The 26,701-nt window shown below is 39.7% G+C and overlaps 1 protein-coding gene across 7 annotated transcripts in view; it reads left to right on the plus strand.

Annotated features, from left to right (window-relative positions):
- The first annotated feature begins 4,390 nt into the window (after nt 1-4,390).
- ebf1a (EBF transcription factor 1a) overlaps nt 4,391-26,701 on the plus strand; it is a 168,381-nt gene continuing 146,070 nt past the window's right edge. For 2 of the 7 annotated variants that reach the window (XM_056261812.1, XM_056261816.1), the window contains exons 1-6: nt 4,402-5,130; nt 5,915-6,071; nt 6,799-6,862; nt 7,787-7,842; nt 18,520-18,593; nt 22,185-22,253. In XM_056261812.1, coding sequence (XP_056117787.1) covers nt 4,997-5,130; nt 5,915-6,071; nt 6,799-6,862; nt 7,787-7,842; nt 18,520-18,593; nt 22,185-22,253 — 554 coding nt within the window. In that variant the 5' untranslated portion in view covers nt 4,402-4,996. Of the gene's footprint in view, nt 5,131-5,914; nt 6,072-6,798; nt 6,863-7,786; nt 7,843-18,519; nt 18,594-22,184; nt 22,254-26,701 lie in introns of all 7 variants that reach the window. The other 5 variants (XM_056261811.1, XM_056261814.1, XM_056261813.1 and 2 more) reach the window with 5 other exon arrangements.

Raw genomic sequence — 26,701 nt, forward strand, 5'->3', positions numbered from 1 at the left:
CAATTGTGGACGTTATTGAGTGCACTTATTCAATCTTATTCACATTTAATCCCACTACTGGAACTGTGTTCTAGAAATAAATTTGATATTGAAATGAGGGTAGGCAGGCAGGCATAGATTCAGAGGCATAAGTACTGTAAGTATTACATACAACAATGCAACAATAATAAAACAATGCATTGACATTTACTTTTTACTTTTGATACTTAAGTAGGCTACTTTTAAAAAAGAGTACTTCTGTACTTCTACTTAAGTATAAATCGGTCTTTACAACTTTTACTTGTAACGGAGTAATATTTGACCAGTATCTTCACTCAAGTAAGGAAGTTGTGTACTTTGTCCAGCTCTGGTCATTCTTTTGACATAACTCCTTGACTGTATATTAAACATGACTGTATGTCACACATTTAACTGCAGTGTGAGGTGTCTAGTGCAGGCAGATGAGAGCGTTTATCCGCTTTTCCTGTGTGAGCACTTTAACTCCCTTTAGCGTGAGGAGTAGGAAGAGAGAATGGAGGAAACATTAGCAAATCAAAGAGCGCTACCCTTTAACCCGTCTCCATATTTCTGATCAAAGTTAGCCTTGAACTCTGACCTTTGTGTATAATGGAGAAAAAAAAGTACAAAAAAAAAAATACATGTGAAAAGCAGGAACAAAGCACTCGGTCATTTTGGAAAGGCCAGATATTCCCTAGGTACTTTTTCTCACGGAACAAGAATATAAATTATGTTGTCTTCACGGGTCCACACCAGTGTGAGTTTCTCATCCTCTCATTTTGGTTTGTGCATGTGTGTGGCCTGGTAAACCCTACGATATGGGGACGAAATGTCCCCACAAAGATGGCAATATCCAAAATCCTTGTCCTTGTGGGACATTTTTTTTGTTCCCCATGAGGAGAACAGCTTGTTACAACATCTTGATGAAAATGTTTTCTGTGATGGGTAGGGTTAGTGTAAGGGGATAGAAAATACAGTGTACAGTATAAAAATCATTATTTCAAGTAGAATATGGAAACCCAACGTGTGTGTGTGTGTGTGTGTGTGTGTGTGTGTGCGTGCGTGCGTGCGTGCGTGCGTGCGTGTGTGAAGGCATTCAGCAGGAAAGCCATGTTAAGGTCAAGTGTCACAAAGTAACTTTTTTTTTCTCTTCAAACCTATATCTTGATAAGGATTTTGGGTAGGCTACTTTCCTGTTATCCGGACCCCACCATATACAATTTCAAATACGCGCCAAAATCACTGTTTTCAACTCCCGCCTAATTAAAATCACTGTTTTCAACTCCCGCCAAATTACTACCAACTAGCCATTCAACATCATGATGAATCTTTGGAGCCTGCCGAACGATGAAGAGGACGCCATCAAATTTCTGCAAGAACGAGGACTTCTTCCGGCGGATTTACGGACATGCCGCCAGAAGATCCTGGAAGAAGTGAAGATCCATTGGCCACCACAAGTATTGTCATGATCTTATATTGCTTTGTTGATAATAAACTACTACTACTTGAATAAACTATTGCAAAAGGTTATAGGCTAATATGCATTTATTCAAAATTAATCATAATTGAGATATGTCTAATTAAATATCTAATACGTTAAAAGGACAGTTTAGCCAAAAATGAAAAATCTGTTACTTTATGATTTTTTTCAGTCACCATTCACCATTAAAAAAAAAGCAATACAAATGATGAATAGTGACTGATCGAGGCTCTCGGTCCCTCGCATTCTGCCTCACGTCTCTTTTTGTGTTTCAATGAAGGAAGAAAGAAAGTCATACTGGTTTGGAATGACACGAGCGAGTAGTAAATCATTTTAGATTAATATCTTTACTTCACTCATTTTTTTCTTCCAAACGTGTTTCCCCGTGTGGCCACAAGATGGCAATGTTGGGCTGTCAACGATTAATCGCCCGCCTCCTGAGAAGTCCGAAACTCTGGACTCGATTTATTTTATTTTCCACAAACAACAGACTGTTTTTGTCGTTATTGTATGTACAAAATATGCACACATTTTAGTTGTCATAATCACCACCAACTGAGACTCTTATTTGTCAATTAGTCTAAATGCCTAGCATAGGCGTAATGTTGAGCTGAGATGGATCACAACAAGGTAGGCTAATCGATAGCTAATCAAAGCAGGTAATAGGTAATCCTAACTATTTCATATAGCTAAATGGTACATTAATGAGCACAATTATTATCGAGCTGCTTTCTTGCGCTCTGACCTTGACGCGAAAAAAAGCCTATATAGCTTTAGTCTATTTTTTTAAGTTGTAGCCCTCTGATTTAGGCAACTGCATTCTATCAAAACTGACAGAGTTAGGCTTTTCTTTTTCTTTTCTTTTTAAAAATGTTGACGTGACAAGAACTTTGTTTTACATTATGGTTTATTTTATGGTTATTGAATTCAATTAGGCTATATGGTTAGGCTATCAACGACAGCGTGATTTATGTGGACATCTGTTTTTTTTTATCAAATCGAATTTGCCGCTGTCAGTAATAGAATTAGTTAATCCTGCATTAGCCTATATAAAAGTTAATTTGAGCATTTTTATAAGATTATATAAATAGCCTACGTTAAAAAAGAGTGTAGGCTATTTTGTCCACGCATTCACACATAGGCTACACAACTATAGCCTATATGCACAAAAACAAATGTAGAATGTGTTTTAATAGACTTAATAACAGGTCTGTTTCTTATTTGGACATATGAAAATACACCGTTTCCACCGGCCGGGACTCCTTGTGTAGGCTAGTTGTTCCCTTCTGCCGGACCGTGTGTAGCCTAGATTCCCTTCTGCCGGTGTGGTGCCGAATTCTGACCCCCGCCAAAGGACCAGCACTGGATTGGACGGACTCTGTTATATTTCCTCCGTCCTCTGTGGAGGATTTCATTTAGCCTATAGTTGAAGTTCTATTCAGTCTCCATTTCCAACACGCACATGCTCATTTTTGAACATAAGAGGCTAAAGCTTTATAGTTGTATTCTAAGCCTATACAGTTATAAACACTGTTGTGAACAATGAAAAACACAACGTGCTTTTAAAGGATTCTGCACTCCCAGCATTTAGGCTTTTATATATTATTGTCGTTTTATATAGTAGCCTAGGTTATCTGAGAAAGCAGCTGTTAAATTGTTTGCGTCTTTCCAGTTTTGTTTGATGCTCTTATATGTCTACTGTCTGAACAGATGTGTATGGAATAACTATACTGACTTCGGTATCTGCAATGACGTTTTTTTTCTCCCAAATAGCCTACATTGCATGCGTCAAACTTATTATTTTTTGTAGTAGGCCTAAATAATTTTGTCATGTTAGTAATAATTGTATTATTTATTTTTAGTTGATGACAATTGATCTGCTGAAATTATGAAAAAGACAAATCTTTAATAATTATGACACTAATTATTCATCACCTTACATTATTTGTCAAGCACACGGGATGTCTCTAGCCTAAATTTAATAAAAACTCTGGTCTCATTATTTCGATGACAGGTAATCTCTGTTTAGCCTATATAGCAGCTACTCCATCATGGTATTGATTAATTTTATTTGACAAACGTGTTTTTTTTTTTAAATAAATAAAACAATACACTAACATGACTTTGGTTCCTTGCGGTTCTTTCACTAACCACAAAAGTTAGATTACAAAAGTTAGAAAGAGTTCATATTTTTCCCCCTGGATGTAAACAGACGTTGACGAACAGAAAAAAAATCGCGTTTGCCTAGCAGGTAACCATAGCAACAGTAGGTGACTTGAGCACTTTGCGTCAGGACAATTATCGGTATAAAAAACAAAAACAAAAAAAACAAAACAAAAAAAAACAATGCTATTATTTATCACTTTATCAGGTCTATTCACATTTCTCAAACAAAACAAAAACAAAAAAACGTGTGTTTTGTTTAAAAAGTCTTTATGATAGATAGTTGACATTTGCTTAAATGTGCCAGGGGCGCCAAAAGACTCGTAGCCTACAAACCGAGACAAACCTCAACAGACTGCGCCCCGAAATTTCCTAGATAAATTCCTTTTAAAATCCAACCCTTGAAAGAAAGTTATTGAACAATCCACACACTAGCTCATCCCTAAACTATTTAAACAAACTTACTGTGCTGTTTCTGAAATAAAAACACCATTATAAAAAATAACTCGGCGTTCATGTGAACTGCATCAAATAGGCTTCAATCGCGCGCTCCGGTAGGCAGTTACCCTCGTGACATAAACTCGCGGCGCGCGCATAACTTCTTTCTGGTTTTCGCTCTAAACTCGCTGCTCGCTAAGTGGGCAGGGCGAGCTGTGATATCTAATTAGGCGACGGGCTTCGTGGTTGGATGGACAGCTAATGGTAGTTCGGCTTTACTTATGTTTGGGGGGCGGCCCTGTGTGCTCAGTCACTCCCTCCTCCTCCTCCTCACCCTCCTCCTCCCTTTGGGGTTAGTTTGCTTGTGTTTAGTTCCCAGAGACAGTCAAATCGGATTCCTTTGGGAAAGGACACAAATCACTCCCGTTTGAACAAGGGGAACAGCGAGGGAGCTGTCTCCACAAGGGTCCACCTCTCCTGCTTGATTTCATATTGCTCATTCATGTGATTTGATCAGAGAATACTCATTGTGGAGAAAGACAGGAAGGAGAAAATAAAGGGGGAAAAAAGTCTCTGGATGATGACATTTGATCTAACCCTCAGCGAAGCCCGTTCTTGATCCTATTGTTTCTTAAAGTGACATTAGACTTTTTGCGCACGCTAGACCAAAGGGACCTCCAGTCTAATCTTACAGTTTTTGTTTGTTTGTTTGTCTATTGTTGCATGGTGTTCCCAAACCTGGATGTTGACATCTCGCGTTTCTTTTGGCACGTCGCTCTATTTTCTGTTTCAGAGAGGAAGCGCTAATAGAGACAAACGCGGTGACACCTGCTCACCCATACACTTCTCCTTGTCTTTTTTAACGGAGCGATCAAAAGAAGCCAGCACCGATTGAGACGGTGACAGGAGTCTGTTTTCATGTTCGGGATTCAAGACAGCATTCAAAGGAGCGGGAGTAGTATGAAAGAGGAGCCCATCGGTGCCGGGATGAACGCTGTCCGGACATGGATGCAGGGCGCCGGAGTGTTGGATGCGAACACAGCCGCTCAGAGGTAAGCCGGCGGCGCTACGGGAACAACCACGCAGACGGAATATTGTGCGCTTATCATCTTGGGACGACACAAAACGGTCATGTAGCCTATATCATCCTAATCAGTGCGCGATATCTGCTTATTAATAACCAGCTGACAAATAGATTGATTTATAGCTGCGATAAGTTTCGGATAGCATCCTCTCCGGCGTGCTGTCGACACCAACAGATAAAATGCTTGAGTTACAAGTCACATTAAAACCGTTTTTTATTATTTCTAACATTATTATTTCTAAAGTTAAAATAGCCACAAACGTTTGCTTTTACATGACTTCGCCAACAACTATTATGCATTGATTCTGTGGCTTCAAATAAATTTGAAAGAAAATCCAGACCAGTAGTCATGAACAATTGAACATAGTTGTCAGATCTAATTAGATTTATATTCATTTATTTTTTGATTTACCACAATTAAATCCAATATTTTAAGTAGCCTATTTGTTGCTAAAAACAATTGTCTGCTTCGGGGAAAAAAAATCCTGTCTACAATCTTAATGATACAAAAGACTAGATAGATTATATTAATATAGGCTACTTCTAAATATTTGTTTAAGCTATTTAAATTGTTAAAATTAGATTTTAAGACTGTTGCGCTCCATTTTGGAAACTAAAACAAATAATTGTTTTAACCCTTTTTAGAAAAGTATAGCCTAGGCTATTATTAAATAATTACAAAGAGTGTTGTTTTTATTTTTTATATATAGGCCTACATATATAAATATATAACTCTGTCTCTCTCTGTGCAGTGGAGTGGGTCTTGCTCGAGCTCACTTTGAGAAGCAGCCTCCTTCAAATCTTCGCAAATCCAACTTCTTCCACTTCGTTTTAGCGCTATACGACAGACAAGGACAACCCGTGGAAATTGAAAGAACTTCTTTTGTTGGATTTGTTGAAAAAGAAAAGGCAAGTGTAACGTCCTCTTTTGCATATTGGTTTTGCAAATTTGAATGAAAATTCTGATCATTTTTAAAAGTCTAGGCTAAGAGAGAAAATGTCACTTGATGCTGGTGTAAAGTTGAAATCTTTATTCTTGCATTAAATTACTGATCTATCAAATCTCAGCTCGTAAACATCCTTTAATTAATATTTTTAATTATTATTATTATTATTTTATTTATTTTTACATATTCATCCCTAATAATTTAAGAGTATTCTGTATTTTGCAGAAAGTTACGGTGTATACTGGTCATTTTCCCTTTCAAAACACTAATAAAACAGTTTTTTTTTTTTTTTTTTGTGAAGGACCGTAGGCTATGTTTTGTTTAAATCAGTGAAAACATTAGGAAATAAAGTGACTGACTGCTGATTTCATTAAAATATGTGACTATTGATGCTTACTGTAGCCAATAGTCACACGTCTATACCCCGGGTACCTTGTTATTGATCATATCACGTTGTAAAAATACACTAAACTTTATTTTTTAAGAACGCTATTTGATTTTAAACTTGTTCTTACTCACTGAAAATAACGTACAGTTCAGATTTAGTTTCGGCTGACTAGCCTACCCTAGCGTTTTTGTTTTGTTTTTTTGGCCTCCTGGTCTGCTGGGAAATAGCGGTCTGACTCACAGGGCTCGTCAGGAATAATCAAATGGGTTTTTCTTGCTAACCATCAAATTTATTTTCGCAGGAATCTAGCGGAGAAAAGACAAACAATGGGATCCATTACAGATTGCAGCTTCTTTACAGCAACGGTAAGACGGAACGCATTAGGCCTATCTAAGATTCACTGAACTTTGCATAAACTCATCAGATAGCTATTTACTTCAGTATCTAAATAAAGATATATAAAAAAAAACAGCGAGAAGGGGTGACAAGAAATACATAATTCCCTAGCCCATGTAACTATATAAAACAGATTGAAAAGGAATGCAATGTCCATAATAATAATAATAATAATAATAATAATAGGCTAATAATAATTGGCCTATAGCTAGTCTACTGTCATAATAATTCGTATAATTGTTCAAACAAAAGATATTAAAATGCGCTGCAAATTCGTTGCGTTTTAACTAGGCTATGAATATTATTGAAACGCAAAACGATCACCATTAGTGCACTTTTCCGGTTACGCGTTTTCCAGAAATGTGCACTTCATTTTTGATGGAAGCTAATGGCCTGGCCATAATGAAAGTAGCCTACACTCTTTTCTGTCTACTAATGTGGCAAATTACAACCAGGCGTTTGCCAATTAGTTGCGCCAGTTCTTCATGTTCCTAAACCTGTACCAGACATTTTGAACATTTTAGTTAGTTGAAAATCATGTTTTCTGTGATTGTTATTTTGATTATTTCTATTTGACATTATTTTATTCGTTTTATTTTACCACAGTTTTCTTGTTTATTTTCCTCTGTAAAAGCTATTTTTATTTTAGTTTGTGTATATGTGGGTGTATGTCAGTTTGTTTGATCCAAAACCAATTTCATAATCTTTTAACACTGTCTGCAGACTATGTTGGGTTGGGTTGTCTAGACATTTAAAAAACATCTATGTTGTATTAAACCCATGTTATTGTGAATGGCAAATATATACCTGCCAGATTCATTTCTAATCCATGTGCGTGGTATGACCTGCATTGTACTGTGAGTTAAAGAGGAGTTATTTTCTCTCCTCTACAGGCATCAGAACAGAACAGGACTTTTACGTACGCCTGATTGACTCCATGACCAAACAGGTAAGACATTATTTCAAAATCCCTACGGTCTGCTGGTGAATATTATCAGATTTGCAGTGAGAGTGAACGTGTGTGTGTGTGTGTGTGTGTGTGTGTGTGTGTGTGTGTGCCATGCACCCTGGTGAGTTTGGGGTTACACTCTAGCATGCCTCAGGGGCACGAGGATCGGTGAGTGTCTAAATATGACATACTCTCTCTGGGACATCATTTAAGATGACTGAGCGTATGCATGTATTTATGTGCATACGTGTGACAGCGAGATTGATAGCTAGAGAGAGAAAGAAAGAAAGAGACTTTCAGTTGTATTCATTGTCTGTCACGGGAGATTATCCAGTGGTGCCTTTCAATGTTTAAACAGCATACTTCCAGTTTTTGAGTGTGTGTGTGTGTGTGTGTGTGTGTGTGTCTGTGTGTGACTCTTTTGCAACGCCTATAGACTTATCTGTGTGTATTCAAATGTGTTGTGGGAACAGATGTTTATTATGAACAGGCATGCATGAAGATTGTTATAGCTTGTCGTATTAACTGTGCAGGTTGTGAGCTTTAATCTTGGAGAAAAACCCACAGGGCAGCGAGAGTGACCTCACATTCTCATATGTGGCGCTCTTCTTTTTCACCCTAAAACAGAAACACCCTCTCCCCCTCTCTCTCACTCGTCCCTTCACTTCCTCTCTCATGATCTCTATAAATGTTGTGTTAAAGACACTTTAGGGAAAGTGTATCCAACAACGCTAACAGCTGCAAGTCAAGAAGTGTGACAATAAATCTTAGTTCAAAGTTTCATCATTTCAAACAAGAGAGAACAAATATTGAATGCATTTGTAATCAAATAAATATGCAAAGCTTATAAGCTAATTCGACTAATAACTAAAATAATTGTATTTCTCATAAGCTGTTTTGCCGTAGTCGTTTTGTATGACAAGTAATATGTGCGTATGTGTGTGACCCCAGGCAGGGTGAAGTGTGTATACTAGGTAATTAGCAGGCGCTGTGAGAGACGCACTTAGTACATCATGTGATTTAAACATGCCAGCTCGATTACCCTGTTGTTGAATGTATGCTTATTGAGAAGCTGTAACGAAGTGGAGAAAGAGAGAAATACTAAAACATCTTATCTGAGAATTATTTTAATTTAGTCTAAAATTTGGTATAAAACATTTAGTGTTCTTTAAATTTTCTTTAGGTGTTCTTTTATAATAATGTTTAATATTTATTTTACAATTATTATTACCCCCCCCCCCCCCCCTTAAATTTTCACTATATATTTAATTTCTATTCAGATATTCCTACTACAAAATCCCTGGATGTTACATTTGGTTCAAACAGCTCTGCAGCTCCCATTTCTGTATTGTGTGATTTGTTTGTGGTTTTTAATTTCCTTTTGCATGAATGTTTATGTGCGGGAAGCTAGGTGCTGTTACTGATGCTAGGTCTTGCCCGCTCTCTGCTGAGCGGTTTGGCCGGCGTGTAGCGGGACAGATTTATGTGTGTGGGTGAAAGGCAGGAGCGTTGTGCTGAGGGAGAGAGACTGTTCTCTGACACCCCTGAGGTAAATACAGTGGCCAGGGGGACTGGCCCCGGCTCAGCCTTTCACTAAATGTCTCAATAAAAAGCCGTTTATCTCCCCAGGGTTGTCTCCCACGTGCACATATATTACCGACTGATTTATTGGCTATTTCTGTGGCAAACAGCCCTGACATAGGCCTACCTGTTAATGATGTGGTGCCACTGAGTGAACGAGAAAGAGAGATAGTGTGTGTGAAAGAGAGTTTGGCAGCCTAGTCAACATGCTAGCTGAATATACTGGTACTTTACAAAAAGTTATCAGATGGTATACCAAGGTACCTTGGTATTTAAATAAAAAAAAATTGCAAAATGTTTTACCTTTAGGGGTACATTAGCTTGTCTCTGCAGCAGTACACGTACATGGACAAATTGGTACCTTATTTACCCCTTAAAGGTTACTTATTATTACTTGTATTATAAATGTTGTCCCTTTAAGGGTACTGCCCCGGTGAAAGGTGCAATTTTTGCACTTATTTAATGGTATTACCATGATGGTATCAAGTCCAAAAAATGTGGTAAATACTATCTGTTCTCAGACTCAGGTCTTTCAGCAACAAAACACTCTTTCTTTAGATTTCCCAAAATCCTTTTCTCAAATGCTCCTATATTTACATTCAATTCCTCTTTTAAAGTATGGTCACGTTTACCGTTGTTTGGGAAATATTTGTGTGTGACTGTCACACTTTGGCTGAGCGTGGTGAGGCAGGACGCGAAGACAAAGATAAACGTGAGCAGAGTTTATTGACAGAAAGATAACCAAACTGGACTGAAGCATTAAAAAGAACCGACAAATGAGAAGTATAACACAGGCATATATATACTAAGTGTAAACAAAGATGATTGGATTAACACAGGTGAAACAAATGAGGGAACTGATGAGTAACCATAGAAACAAACTAGAACACAATGAGTATTCTAGGATACAAACAAATGGTGGGAAACTGAGAACAAAGGAGACTGAAGGATACAAACTAAAAGTCCATGAGGGTGAAACTAAGAATAATCATGACAGTGACGTCCAGTCGTTTCAATAGGATTCAATGCGTTCTGGATTTTCGTGTGGGGGCGAAACATGTACTAACGCAGATTTCGCAACAGGTTTGAGTTGGTCACACAGATTTGCTGTGTTGACCAATAGAAAGCTGCTTGGTTTGAATGTGTGTTTCACAGCTACATTATTTACAATACAAATGGACCTTTTGTTGCCCACGAAATTTCCTGAAAAAATGTGTAACCACATATTTATTCGTGTCAAAGACAAACTTGCGCAAGGCCTATTGACTGGCTCCTCTTCCGATTTCTGATCTTGTTGTCATTTGACTGTGGCGTTTTTTTCTCTCTCATCCATGTCAGCTTGAAACACAGCTTAGGTTATGATGGAGTGTTAGCTGGTATTTAAATGCCTTTTGAAAAACCTGGTCCAAAACCACTCTGCGGTGAGCAGTCAGCCTACATATGCTGAGGAGTGCTCGCAATGTGTTTAAGATTTCCCATTAAAGCCCCATAACTCTGTACAGAGAGGCTATACAGAGCGCCTCTCCACTCAGCATGTGCTGGCTTTGGCAGTGTCGGACGGAAGGGCTGATGAGCAGGTTTATAGAGCTGTTCAACACACACTTCTCTTTAGCACTTAGCAAGGCAGTGAAGTCCAGTCGCCTGACCACACAGTTAGCTAGTGAGAGCTTACATATACAGCTATTAGAGACAATCAAACAATCCGGGCTAGAGCTGCAAGGATCAAGTTTGCTTCAAAATAAAGAAACGGTTCACACTAAGCATGAAAATAGACACAATCAGTGCCTTTTTTATGCTCACACTCACAATAAAACCACATTCGCTCTCTTGGTTTGCCTGTGGGAACGGTTGGAGCGGGCGAGGAGAGATAGAGCGGGTGTCAAGCTGACAGGCCGTATCTGTGATCAACGCATGAGCTCATGACAGATCTGATGAAGACAATGCAGTAAAAGACTCTCCGTCTCTCGCTCTTTATCCTTCCATCCAACTGTTTCCCTCCACAGCTGAAGCACAGAACAAAAGCGAATCACATACGCAGGCTTAATGCGCACACACACTGTTCTGACACGCTAGCGTGATGGTAACAAAGAGGGAAATGTGTTTTCATGTATTTACAGTGAATTGTTTACATGCCTCAGATGCGGCTGTCAGTTCAAGGCTGCACTGCCGGCTCTCAAACGAGATTTGAGGAGCAGTTTGTGCAATATAAAATATGCATTAAAAGCAGCATCAGGGCCTAATGAAAGCTTCACACACACCTCGGCGCACCGCGCCATGCATGTTTCATGCGCTTCACGGCCCTCCTTAAGGAGAGCTTTGTTCAGAAAAGTGCTGGGCTGGAAACGGTAGGCAACTCAGAGCTGTAGCTCGCCTGTTGCTGTGTGTGTGTTTTTTAGAGCTAAGCTTCGGGCAGATTCCTAAATAAATTTGCACGGGAGAGAGGAAGGTCTTGGCCGTTCTTTCGCTTTGGTGCTGCTTGTGAGCATATTTTTCCTGTTAATTGCGAAATAGGGTGTGTTTACATGCAAGAAACACTTCCCCAAAGTATACGCTGATTTCACGCAGCCGCCATTTTGAAATCGAAAGCGAGACTCCGGTGGGAAGAACCCCGGAAGTACAGATAGACAACAGTGCCTTGGACTACCAACCTGAAGCTGCTGCCGCGATTTACACTATTGGATGTTAATATCCAATATAGGATATGTAGGCTATATAGTTCGTTCCTGCTTCTTCTTTTTTTACGTTCTGAATTATATATAAAAAAATTATTTGATTTATAAATGAATTTCACTGTATATAGTCTAAAATATGAAAGCGATGTATGTACATTTTTAGAATAACTAATTTCTACATTAAACACAACAATATGCCATCGCAATCGCGACTCTCCTATGATTAAAGTCGACATTTCCGGTTTTCTTCCCACCGGAGCCATTTCAAAATGGCAGCTGCGTGAATAAGACCCCTTTTACTTCATAGTCATAGCGACCCCATAGACTTCAACGGAGAAAAGTGAAGTCAATTAGAAGCACTCACTTCCTGATTGCCAAGCGTACTGCGCAGGCTCAAACTGAGCTTGACGACGTAGATGTGACGTGAGCAACTTGTACGTCTTCTAGTAGCTGTGCCAAGAGGAATCTGAATCATTCCCTTCCGAATCTTGCAGAGCCGGAGATCGTGAGTATTAGCTGTCCATGAGCTAGCAGCAGGAGCAACTTTATGACACTCTATGGGCTTCTCCCTTGACTTTATGCCTCCACGTCCCGCCGATTCCGCGAGACCTTCTACTTCTGTCTATATGGTAATTTCTCCACTGTGCGACAGAGAGTCGCGTGTTATGACGCAATCGTTAGCCTATTTTTACAAAAACGGCTTCTACGTAAGATACAAGGTAATGGAGCCTTTTATACATTGTCGTGTTTCTTTAGAAATAAACAATGGACAAATGGAGTCTTTAAACGCCTCAGATGTAAAGTTATTCGCTGTCAAAGTGACACAAAAATGAATGGGAGTCTATGGGATGCTAACAGCAGGTGAAGGCTTGTTAGCCAATGGCGGCCCCCGCGGGGAGACTTCAGTTTCCGGCTGGTGGATTACCCCCTTGCTTTTGCGCCGACGTCACAGTTACTTCCGCAGAGACTTCACGGCGCTAGCTGGAGACAAAACAAACGGACAACTGTTTGCTAATACAAACCAGCACAGATTCGGCTACATAATAAGGAGCTTAAATTATTATTATTATTATTAAATGTCATCTTGTTGTGTTGTTGGGTGCAAGAATCAATGAAAAATGAATATGCTGTATCTGGAATTTTTATTTCTAGAAAATATTTACATCATTAAAATTGCACCATAATGTCACTCTTTACATTGTCGTCTTCTCGGCGCTGGCTAGACAGAACTGCGGATCGTAACGTACACACAAGTCTTGTACTGTCTGTATATGACCATTCAGCACATAGTTATAGGCATCTAAAGATTTATATGCCCTCAGTTTCTCTTTACGCTCGGTTTCTCTATCGGATGACTAACTTAGGTGTAGAAGTCAGGCCACTCAACCGGAGGTAGCGTTAACGTTAATCGTCAGGTCGTCCATGCATTGAGTGAGCGTGTACGGGTCAGCCAATCTGGTTCCGTGCGTTAAAATTAACTTTTGCAAAAAACAATCGCGGTCCTGGACACTGAGTGACCTTGCACATTAAGATAAAATCGGATTTTCTCCAGTCATTGTTAAAAAACAAGCTAACAAAACTTGCAAACTAACGTTAGTGAAGCGGCCAGAGGGATCGTTCACCTAAGCTCCGCCCACAAAAAAGTCACCATGTTTACTAACTGAAAGGGGTCTATATGACATGCAACAAAGTGACACAAATCTCCTATATTAGATCTTTCCTGTAATCATTAGCTGTTTGGAGATTCTGATGATGTCAGATGTGAATGGCCGCTCTGTGCCAAGCCACATAAAGGCTTAATGGCAATGCTACTCATTTGCAAATATTTACACAAGTTTTGAGGTTCTAAAGATCCCAGTGATTAAGTCTGCTCATCTACATTGAAAATGTGTGTGTGCTTGTGTGAAATTTGTAGCATTCAAAGCTACTATAGACCATGACCTTAAAGACTTTTTGTGTTGCAAGTTGGTGATGAAAAGTGAGGATTTGGGTAAAATAGGATCTGCCCCACAAAGGCAAAACACAGTAACTACAACTGAAAAATTGTAGTCTTGGACAGAGGTTTTCAAGTTTTGGTTCCCGACCCTCAATATATAATTTCTAAACATATTTATATGCATAAAGGCAAATTTTTACTGAAAAAAAAAACAAGATATGAAGACAACATTATTGCTTGTAAAAATTAATTAATAATATTTTTTTTAATAACTAATACCGAATTATCTGCAAAATATGTACTTTAATTATATTTGATAGTGAATGAATTATATTCTACATACAATTAGAGTAGTGTTAGATGTAACTTAATTTTTTAATTAAAAAACAGTCCTAGAAATACATTTTGTATATACCGGTACATACACAAAACCCCTAGAGCAAGAAAGTTCAGTCTTAACTCAACATAGACTAAATCTGTATTTTAACTGTTTTTTAAGCACGATAAGGTGTGACGCCAGGCGCTATCTTGAATCCAGAGGAGTATGCACTACCATTGTTGTGTTTGCCTCTGAGGAGAAATTGACAAACTGTTTTCAGACTTTTTCCAGGCACTTATGTACTGTTCTCTGCATGAAGTTATTCTGAGTCTGTTTGCAGGGGCTTTGTGTGATAAATAGCCAGTCTTATATATGAAATGAATGTGTGGAGGTGTAGAGGACGTCTTTGTGTGGCCTGAACTGCTCTCTCTGCCTCCCTCTTTCTCTCAGAAAGCATGCAGGGTCGAGGCTCTAGGCTCAGACAGTGATGCATGCTTGGTTGCTTTTAGAGGACCTTGACCCTCATTTCCGCAATGTGAAACCTTACAAACAAATGTCCCCGGATCACCTATGTCCTCTAACCACAGCAATGACAGGAAATAATAATACAAATATATGAATATGGCCGAAACGATTAGTCGACTAAATTGTCGATAAATATTTTTGATGTTGGAAAGTCCTCTGATCGCATATGATTTTGCTCTATTTTAAGGGCCTGCGATAACGCGGTTTGACCAGTGAGGCGCTGTAGCCGAATACTGTAATGCTGCTCCCGGATGAAATCCGATAGGAGAAGACACGGCCGGCGTTTCGGAGTGCAAACAAACAAAGCCGAACCAGTAGAGTTTGGGAAAGTTTAACATTACTAAAATTATAATAATAATAATAAAAAAATCGCTCATATGCAGGGCTGCCAACTCTCACGCATTCAGAGACTCACGTCAACACTGTTCTCACGCCACACGTCCATTTTCTCATGCAGTGGAAATACATCGCAGAGCAAAGAGGACACTCACAACGCGCCGACAGACCAGACAGAACAGGTTACTTTTGATATGAATTAAAGTCTCAGCGTTTAAATTCTGTCAATTTTACTACGACGTTCAAACAATGAATGTGGTTTTGGCGCTTTTTAATGTGTCGTGACTCGTGAGATTCCTGAAGCGCGGTTCAAGCAGCACGTGAACCGACCATCTCTTCCTCTTTAACGTTACTAGTTATAGCACGAAATTAACACGAATGAACGTCAGAAGGTATGTTGGAAGAATCTACAACTTAATGAAATGTATCATGTCTCATGTGATAGCTCAATCAATGTTTCAACTGCAGAAAGACGTCAATAAAACAGCTTGCCTGTAACAAATATATCTTAACTTTATATTTACCTCAGGAAAACCATTCAATTACCATAAACTCGATAATCAGATAGAAAAATTAACTCTAGAGACAATAAACTCGATAATAGCTAGAATTCATATCCATATTTTTATTAAAGTTATTCTTATAATGTTATTATTTAAAAAAAATGTGTTGAATGCAATTGTATTTAAATCAGTTGTTAATTTGAACCTTTAATATTATAGTTTTCAAACAAGTGTTTCATGTAATTGAAAAAGCATTGTGCACTTGTGAGGGAAACAGTTCCTCATTAGAACCATCAGCTGTTTTTCTGTGTCTTCGGTTGCCATAAGTGGCATGTATGTGTGTTCAGAGAGAAAGAGAGAGTGATTCATGGCAAACGGGTTTAAGTGTGTGTGTGAGACAGAGAGCAGCCTGTTAATAGTCTGCAGTGTGTGTATGTTTTGAGTAGAGTCACTGATTCACGGCTGTGGGGGACATCTTGTGTGGAATTGAAGGATGGAAACAAAGCTGAGGTTTTTGGATGAAGTGTTTGCTGGGCCAGATGGCTCGCTATGCTCCAGTCTGGCAGCCCAACTGCTTGCCGCACGCATAAACACACACATGCTAATGCACAAATACATGCGTGAATGCATACACATGCACAGAGTCTTACAGATGCAGGCTTATGGAAGCTCACGCGCACACATCTTTCCAAGAGGGCTATTTCACACTAGCTGGAGTACGACACTTATTTAGAGGGACCTGTAATTATGCAGTTTATCGGATCGCCCTCCTTTATCTCTTTTCACATCGCAAATGTCTTTTCTCATGTAGTAAATTAATAATAGGAGTGCTTTGCTGAACAATAATGTTTTGCATTGTATCATTAGCCAATCTGTGAGCCCCAGATGCCTGTGGAGGGTGGGCACTGTGGCAAGGGTGGTCCTCTATGACATAAGAGGACAGTAATCTGCACAGTCCAACAAACACTACACACATAGTTTTTTTGATTCCCTACATCTGCTTTTAATTAAACCAAAGAGCAACAAATGATGAAACTGGATGTTGCCAAGAGAAAACAATGCAGGATTGTGCAAAATTCAAAATTGAAGAATTGGCCTCCTCTCAATTCATGGGAGCGATTCAGAATTTAATTTTCCACACCCCACAGGAAGTTGAAATTCTGGGAAATGAAGCGTTCTTTCACAAAAGTCTGTCCATCTATCGGCTTTTTAATTCCCCCCCCAAAAAATTTCAAACAAGTTCAGAGTTTGTGTTGACAAACTTTGCTTTTAAGTTAAATGACAGTTACATGAATGTTCTTACATTCAACTTTTTTAAAATTCAATTCAAATTTCCTTCAGATTTAAGGCAAGGCAAGTTTATTTATATAGCACATTTCATACACTATGGCAATTCAAAGTGCTTTACATAGAAAGGAATAAAAATAATCACAAAATAAAAGCAAGGAAAATTAAAACAGTTATTCAAAATGCTTTACTTAGAAAATAATTAAAATATCACACTGTGGCAATTCAAAGTGCTTTGCATAGAAAATAAGCACAAAATAATAGCAAGGGAATTTAAAACAGTTATAAAAGGAATTAAAGGAGATATATGAGACAGTTATAAAATGAATTAAAGTAAAATGAATTGAAGTAGTAAAAAGATGATACATAGAATAAACTTCTCATCTGGCAAAACACAGGTGTATCTTATTTTGCATAAAGTTTTACTCTTACACTATGTCTGTGGTGTTTATTCGGCCTAAGAATTCCATTGGACGTCTCCGATTTAGGATTTGAATTGTAATTTAAAAGACATTCTTCTATGAACATATAGTGTTGTTCATTGGTGTCAAATCTGAAACAAAAGAAGATAAAATCAGTTGTCAGTTACCACTGCACTGACAGTGATGTTATAGATTTGACGTTAAAGGAAAAGTTCATCCAAACATAAACTCTGTCATCATTTATTCACCATTATGCGGCTCCTAACCTGTGTGACTTTCTTTCTTCTGTGGAACACAAATAGAGATGACAGAATGATCATGCTGCTCTTTCCCATATAGCTCCAAAAAGTACCATAGAAGTAATCCATTTGACTTCAGCAATAGCTTTTTTTATTAACAGAGAATTAAGTTATTATTCATTGATTCGAAGATTTTCATATTCAAAACTATGGATGTCTCCATGTTTGATGTCAATGACACCACACACCATTGATTCTCACAACCGAACGTGACGCACCAAGTTTAAGCTCTTAGAGAGGTGGTTGAGGATTGTTTTCCATTGCAGCAGGTAAGTGGGCATTAAATTGCCCACTTTAAGCCTGCCTCGGCCAGAGACAGACCACACTGCACACGAAGGCGCTCTGTTCAAGCCGTCCCACGGTGCACTAGGCGATTTTTATTGATTGATTTGCAGAAACAAAATGACATGAACGAAATTCAGCACCCAGTGTGTAGAGTGAGAAACACGGGACCAAATGAACAAAACATTTGGAAACAAAGATACTAAAACTGAACTGATCATTCCCATGCTGCATGAGATCTTTCAACGACAGCCTCTGCCAGATGGAAGAAGGGTCACATTCACCGCATATAAGCTCTGCAGTGTGTGTATGGAGAAATGATGTGATGTCATAATGTTTTTGTTTCAGTGAAACGATACAACCAGATATCAGATACTTTTCATGGAAGAATTTAAAACACCCTGAGAGTTAGTCATGGAAATTCGTGCACGCTCCGAGAGTTTACACTACAAGGAGAAAATGCTGTTTGTCAATTTTCTCTAACCACAATTTTTCCACCTTCTCTTGTCCATCAGGCAATTATCTATGAAGGGCAAGACAAAAACCCAGAGATGTGCCGGGTGCTGCTGACGCACGAGATCATGTGCAGGTGAGAAACACACACACACATGCAATACACCACATTCCCTCCTTCACTATTACACAATCAAGCTCTTGAATCTTCCCTACCAAGCTCTGCCCGCTGACTGTGAGAGCTTTACTTTGGCTTCATTCTTGTCTTGGCAAGGCTGCAGACCTCTGGATCTAGCATTAGTGTGACAGGGCTGAGCTTTCTGCTCACACACACACACACACACACACAAACACACACACACACACACACACACACACACACACACACACACAGCTGTGTGTAAGCCTTGTTGTAAAATTAGACGTAAGAGGGAGGATAGATTAACATTATTATAAATTTGCTGAAAGGTCAGATCATTATTTTTTTATTTATCAAAATGTCCGTCAAAACTAGAATAAACAGTTTACTTCTATTTAAGAGGGATGCAGTACGTTTATATCCAGCCGGTTTCCTATCAGAGTTAGAACTGTTCTTTTCCCAGACTCTGGCTCAGCCTTAGAAATCAAAGCTTGAGTTTGTTCAAAATAGATGCCAGCTAACATTTCTATTTTTGGAGGCACATTTATCGGTGGTTGGTGGCTCTTATTTTAATTATTGTTTAAATAAACACTCAAAAGCCAAGTCGAGTAATACACTTTTGGACAGCACATTTTATAGTCATATAGTTGTCACCATTCAGAATTGAAATTTCTGAATTTGAATTGAATCAGCAAGCAGGATGCAGAATTGCTATTTAAATGACTAGGAATTCATTTTAACTAAAAAGCAAAGTTTGTCAAGACAAATGTGAAAGTTTTGTAAAAAGCCTTGAAGTTTGAAGGTTTACATGGATAGATAGTAGTGCTGTCAAATCTATTAATCACGATTAAGCTCATCATATGTGTGTGTGTGTGTGTATACACACACACATGATATAAACACAAACTTTTATGTTAGATGTGATTAATCGATTTGACAGCACTAATAGATAGATAGATACATTCATGAATTTAAAGGGAGCCGGATTTTCAATTCTGAATTTTGCACATCCCTGTTTGTTGTGACCGTATAAAAAATGGAGTTTCATGGCATGAGAAATGGAGTAAGACAGACCTTAAGTTCAGAGCAGCCCTCGTCTCTCTGCCTTCTTGAATCTCTATCCAGGTCATCCACTTCTTGCTCTGAAAGAAAAAAAAGAGAGAGAGCGAGAGAAAGCCATGCACCTTTAATTAAAATCAAAAGATAAATTCCTTGCACTTAAAACTGGGTTGTGGAGATGAGTCCTCATCTATTTTTGGTTGAAATGGAGAGCATTTGAACAGTTTTCTACTAAAAATATACCACTCATGCTTGCTTAATTAGGACAAGGAAAAACTCATTACTCAATAAGAATCCTCTTGTTATTCCACAGCTAATGAATGCAGCTTGCTTTGAGTTTTGACAATGAAATATGTGCAGGCGAGCCAAGGCTCTCTCCTCTTTCAATCTTTCACTCCCCCTCACTACCTTTCTCTCTCTCACACACACACACACACACACGCAAGCACGCACACAACCTTCTGTTATCGCTCTTTCAAAATACTTGCTGATTTAAAGATGTGTATTGACACAAACACTTAGTAACATACGTGCCTACAAAGGCTCACCGTGTCAGCTTTGATCTGCCACTGTAGGATTACACGGATCACATCTGAAGTACATATCGCTACTGGAACCCATAAGGTCCCACCAATGCAAATGTCTGTACTTTGTTGCAGACCAAAGAGCTTTCTAAAAGCAGCAGAAAAGGAAAAAGTGTCTATTTCAAATGAGTAAACAACTACATCTTGTCTCTATCTTCCTCCTTTTTTCCCTTCTTCATCTGTATATGGTGTTTCGATACAGAGCCTGTGCTGAGAGAAAGGCACAATTACCAGTCTGCAATTAGACTGCTCTCCATTAATCAGGGCTGTTAATTGCTGTACGCCTTGCCATTAGCCATATGGTGCCACATGGGCCTGCAAGCATGAGACACAAACGCGTTTTCCCAAACAACTCGCTCACAGGCAAGGTTAGAGACAATCGCTCAAACGCAACTCTGGGCTCTTTATGATGGAGTTCCACTTCCTTATACGCACGGATTGATGAGATTTAGTTTGGTTTGTGTGGTGCAGATGAAACATCACAAACTTGGCCAGATTATTAAAGGCTGGGTGGTCACAGTTGGAGAAACGCTGCTTTGTTTGGTTTTGGGGGCTATTTTAGAGCCGCTGTCTGTAAAGAAGCTGGACTAAGGGCAGTTCTGCTTTAATGGCATCAGCAAGGGCCACATCCTGGTAATTACGTGCAGCAATTTGGATTTAATTTCTTCAAATGCTGCAGCAGGAGGAAACGCTTGAGATTAAAGATTATGGTTCCCCTGCATGTCCGCTGGGACAGAGCAAAATGAGCCAGAATGGGCGAAAAATCCCCCTGAACGAAGCCAGAGCATGCGTGGAGTCATTAGCATATCGTTGATGGGGGGGCTTGGCGGTTCACCTATGGTGGTGGGGGGCCTTGTTGTGGATTCCCATGGGTTCTGGCTGGCTATTGGGTTATCGGAGTGTCACATCCCTCTGTGCCCACCCCTCACATCCCAGAAAGCCTTCCTTCTGTGTGACCCACTTCTGAGAGAACATTGCTAAAGACTTGACTGCTCTCAGAGGAGTGAGAGAAAATGAGAGCAGAGAGAGGAAGGAAGGTAAAAATACAACGGTAAACTGAGACCGAAGCACCACACTCTGTCCAAACTAACAACAACGCTTAGACCGCCAGCATGCGTGAATGAGGGGTCAAGCTCAATCCACTTTATCAAGCTCATCAGGTCTAAAGGAGCCAACTCACACACAGATCTGTTCTGCTCCTATCACATGATGTCTCATGCCCTATACTTTTTCTCATTCAAACCCCTCTGCCATCTGTGCAGGGAAACCTGAACTCACCGCCCCACCTGCTGTTTACCACCACAGCCTCCATCCGCCGAAGACACCATGTATACACCCCTTTTCCATCCCTCCTGTCTTCTTTCACTTGCTTATGCTCTAGTATCCATCTTGTTCTCTGTTGCTGGAATACAATTTAGCACACGCGCACAGTCGCACACAGACATTTCTATACTTTTTTCTAATTATGTAAAATATCAAATAAAATAATACTATGTAACATACATTTACATTTACATTTATTCTAAATCATAAATGTATTTAGATTGGGGGAACACATTAGCAACACTCTGTCTTTATGAAATTCTTCCAGGATATATGCCTAAAATACTCCCACTTTAAGTGTCCTCTTTACTTTTGCCTCTCCTCCCGTAACCTCATCTCTTCTCTCCATCGCTCTTTAACTGCCCAGTTATCAGTCACACTTCTTATCCTTCAGTTACCGTCTCTGAGCCAGCCAGTCTGTTAGCCGCAATTACTAATACACTGGCCGAGAAGCAGCATATTGTGTGCTGTGTGTACAGTAGTGAATGCCTGCCTTGAAGGAGTGAAAGAAAGACTGCTTTATATTTGCTACCTCTTCCTTTTCCACTGTGTTTGAGTTCAGTGCTTGCATACCCAGATTAACTGCCCTCTTTCTCTCTTTCTCCCCCTCCATCTCTATTAGCCGCTGCTGTGACAAAAAAAGTTGTGGCAACCGTAACGAGACGCCCTCTGACCCAGTCATCATCGACAGGTAAGAGCTGGTTATTAGATGTTTGTATGTGTGTTGCAATGTATCTGATCATCACACTGGAAAGGAAGTCCAGTGGAAGTGTTGCAAGTGGCTTCATTGAAATTTGAAGCCAAATTTGAGTTGTAAAGGATAGATTCCATATTTAATTTGACACGAAAGGAAATGAGGCGGTAAGGCAACTTGGCCTCAGTATTTTTTTTTTTCAATTTATGTTTCTTTTCTACGTTCCGCATCCTTAAAAAATATTCAAAAGTTTGGGGTCAGTTAGATTTTTTCCCATTAAAAAAAAGTATACTTTAATTTAGCAAGAATGCATTAAATTAAACAAAAGTTAGAGTAAATATCTTGGAAAAATGCATCATGGTTTCCAGAAAAATATTAAGCTGTTCAGTTATTTTCAATAAGAAATGTTTCACCAAATATAGGAATACATTTCATTTTAATTTAAATATATTTAAAAATCGAAAACAGTTATTGACCCCAAACTTTTGATTGGTAGTGTACAAGGAAATAACAGCCTGTTTTAATTTTTAATTTAGTATCTGAATCACTGCAGAGATAATGCTGTAAATGAATTAAAATCGCATTCAATCAAGTCAAAAGTGTTGCTCTATAACAGCTTTGTGAACACATGTCTGTGGGTGCTCTATATTACTATATACGCTCTGCTGCTCAGAATAAAACATTGCAAATCAAAGGCAGCAGTTCAAAGAATTCACCATCAGTGGGAAAAACAACCTGACAACAAGCATAAAAAAGCCTTCCTGGAACCAGAAACCATTTGTTTGCAAAAGAGTAATTGTTAAGTGATCGAGCTGGGCTGTTTTGAGGCCCTGTCGGGGTTGTTGAGTATGTAGTGTGCTCTGAAGTGTGCGTGTATGAATAATCAGCAGTGAAGATGTGCAAGACTTCTGGAGAGAGCCGCATGTGCAGCGAAGCACGTCTCCTACCCTTTTTGTTTAAAAAGATCATACAACCGTGTCACGTTATTATTGAGGGCGCGACTATTTCATTTCTGACTCGATCGTGCCGTGGTTCGATGAAACTAAGCATGGGTTTCTGCAGATTAAAGTGTGTTTAAGTGTCAAAGGTGTGTTCTGATCTGTGTGTTAATAAGTCAGTGGCCTGTGCTATCAGATGAACACAGCTGTAGGATCACCGCGACTTTGCCAGCATTGGGGTGTGTGTGTGTGTTTGTCAGAGAGTAAGAGAGGCTTCTACCTGGCTCCTGTGTCTGTGAGGCTGGCCCATTTCTGCTCCACTGGGCTAGAACGCTTCACAGCTCTCAAAGACAGCTGCAGCCCCTCGACGCCACGTGGCATCACCTCCACCCAACACATGCTCACACAAACACACTGCCCATCATTTACTCTTCTTGATTGTTTTTCTATATAAAGTTTGTCTGAAATGCTTCCTCAGATCCTCCTGTTGCAGCTCCGCTGTGGCTGTTTGCGGTCTGAGCGATTGTGTTTCGGGTCTGGCTGAAGTCGGCAGCTGTGCTCGAGGTCACCACAGACCCCTTTAGGCTCAGGTGCGAGGGCATCGCTAGTTGCCCGTGAATAAAAAAGGAATTAGTAACAGTTTACTTTTAGTCATGAGTCTCTCCCCAAGATGGGAAAATAGGTCATTTGAAATGAGACCGGGAAATATGGAAGAGTTTACTGGAACTTTCAATATTTTCTTGGCCACATTCACATACTGGGGTTCCCAACAAACAAGGCGCAAGATGGAACAGAATCAATTACGGCAAGCGTAGACGAGCGCGCACACGCTCCCAAATTCATCAAAAATATGATTTTGAGCTTCTTCCTTCCCTTGAAGTTATTTAGCTGAATAAATAAGAGCTCATTAGTGTGGTCTTGTTTCAAAGAGCTGATTAGGTTTTACAGCAGTAATTAGCAAGGCTAGTGCTAATTCCTCTGGAAGAGTAATGAAAGTGATTTCCTAATTAGGTTCCTCTCATAAGACGGCACAACAGGCCACTTCAGCGAAACCAGAGGAATGTCAGAGAAATAAAGCCAACTAACAATGCCTTATTAGATTGTTAAAAGAACAAATCTTACTCGCAGTAGATCTGCGCTCACGGGACCGTCGGCTCACGGTTCAAGTTCCCAGACTCATCGAGAAGCTTTTGAAAATGTGATTGGGGTAAATTGAATTACTCACGTGAAATTAAAACTGGTTCGCTAGCTGTCTTTCTTCTCAGAGGGGTGTGTTTAGTTTACGTTGGATGGCTGTATCTAAACTCATTTCATGTGTAAATGTATGTGTGTCTCGATTGACTCCTCGTCTTCTCCTTTTCTTCTTCTTTTACCTTCTGAGCTCTGTTAATGCCCCAGTAAGATGATTTCAAATACTTTAATCTGCTCTCATTGACACGGACACAAAAGGCCAGTGACATCTAATAGCAGCCCTTTTCACTGCCTCCTGTTTCATCTCTTTCACATCCCTTAGAAGCTCTCTCTCTTATTCTCTTTCTCGATTTCTTTCTCTCTTATCATTGTGTGTGTTAGGAGTAATTGAAGCTCAATAAGCCGTACAGTAATGGGGAAAGGTGTTGTTCTATCTCCCTGGGAACATTGCAGTTGATGCCTCCATCGCCATGGATACTCTTAAACACTGATAGTGATTTTAGAGTGCAGAAAGTTCAGAGTTCCCGCGCGAACCGTGGGAGTTCTGTGGCTTTGCGCTCGGTCGCGAGCCCTGACCCCGCTGGAAGGCTTTATTTGTGATGTAATCTTCAACATCTGGATATCCACTTCATGAAGAAATAACACAGTGAAGGATGGAAAACGCCACGGAACGGGCTTGATGTGCCCTTTCTCTGAATGTTTAATGGAGGTCTTTGGCTCGCAACTATACTGCTGGCCAGATTTGACCTTCTAGAAGAAGACCTTCAGGTCTCATGAAAGCAGAACAGGAAGTAATGTTTCACAGAACCATTTTCGCTCCTGCATGCTCTCACACAGGATGTGCTATTTTATTCAAAACAGCATGAGAATGCATGAGTTCTTCTAAAGTGATATAGCGTAATATTAAGAGAGCGCTTATGAACTTAGATGCTAAAAAAAAAAAAAAAGAACATCCATCTGTCTGTCTGTATCTAGTCTGCTGAGCTATGAAGGAGCATCTGAGTAGTAAAATTGCTCCTCAATATTGGATGTTTGGCAAAGAGACAGTGACAGCGAGCAGCGCTATATTCCTGCAGTATGTTTGCATTAGTGGATTAGCGGGCTCTATTTCACAGAGCTGTTCTCTGAATCGGTGGCCAGAGAGTGATCCTCACAGGCTGGGGCTCCCATTGTTAACGTAATCCTGTCCGGTCTGTAGCCCTATTGTGTGGCAATTAAGACTGAGAGACTGTGGAGAGCTCAGCGTGAGTGTCTGTGTGTGCGTCTGTGCGAGCCATGAAAACAACAGCAATACAGTGAAGGAAAGTATTTGCAGTTTACATGTTTCTGTCTTCTCTACAAAAATTAACTGGTCAGTCTTTCCCTGACCAGGAATAAGAAGAATGCATAAGAAGTGCTAGTGAAGGAAAATGTGGGCATCAGCTTTAAAAAGTGTGCGTGACTCCAGGCTGGGCTGTCACATCTGCTGAAAGGTGATGTGCTCCTATGCAGTGACAATGTCTCTTCTTAGAGAGGGAGAGAGAGAGAGAGAGAGAGAGAGAGAGAGAGAGAGAGAGAGAGAGAGAGAGAGAGAGAGAGAGAGAGAGAGAGAGAGAGAGAGAGAGAGAGAGAGAGAGAGAGAGAGAGAGAGAGAGAGAGAGAGAGAGAGAGAGAGAGAGAGAGAGAGAGAGAGAGAGAGAGAGAGAGAGTGTGTGTGTGTGTGCTTGCTTGTGTTTGTGAGTCTGTGCGCATAGGTGTATATGTGTGGCCTACTTAAGCCCAAACAGTGCAGGAATAATAAAAGGCCAAGCTCTGCTGTTCAGAGTTAATACAGGGTTAAAGATATGCAGCTCACTGTCAACAATCCCATCATCCGCCTGGATGGTTCCCAAAGAAGAGCATGCACTCCTCTCCACTCGCCCGTGCCTGTGTGTGTGGCCCTGTGTGTGGTGTTCTCCCCTGACAACTTTACCATTCTGTCTTCTTTACTCTCTCTCTATACCGAGCCCCCACTTTCCTTCTCTGTTGCTTTCTCACTCGCACAATTATAAATGTCACATTGACATTTTTTTTTAATTAAGCTAATTAATTAACCTGATTAATAATATATTATTTAAACAAATTAATTATAACTCCAGCCCATTTACGATTGTAAGACTGTAGCTACCACTGTCATAAAAAAATAAATAAGAAAAAAGACCATTATGAAATTTTCTTATCCTGTAAGAACGTATTTCATGTTTAAAATATATTCCATACACAAAGAAGCCTAAGGCAAAGCTTTTATTTTCCCAGATTTATGCTACAGGTACATTTTCAAGTATACTCAGGTCTCCA

The sequence above is a fragment of the Rhinichthys klamathensis genome, unplaced genomic scaffold (assembly GCF_029890125.1).
Source record: "Rhinichthys klamathensis goyatoka isolate OS25496 unplaced genomic scaffold, OSU_Roscu_1.1 h1tg000186l_1, whole genome shotgun sequence".
Taxonomy (NCBI): Eukaryota; Metazoa; Chordata; class Actinopteri; order Cypriniformes; family Leuciscidae; genus Rhinichthys; species Rhinichthys klamathensis.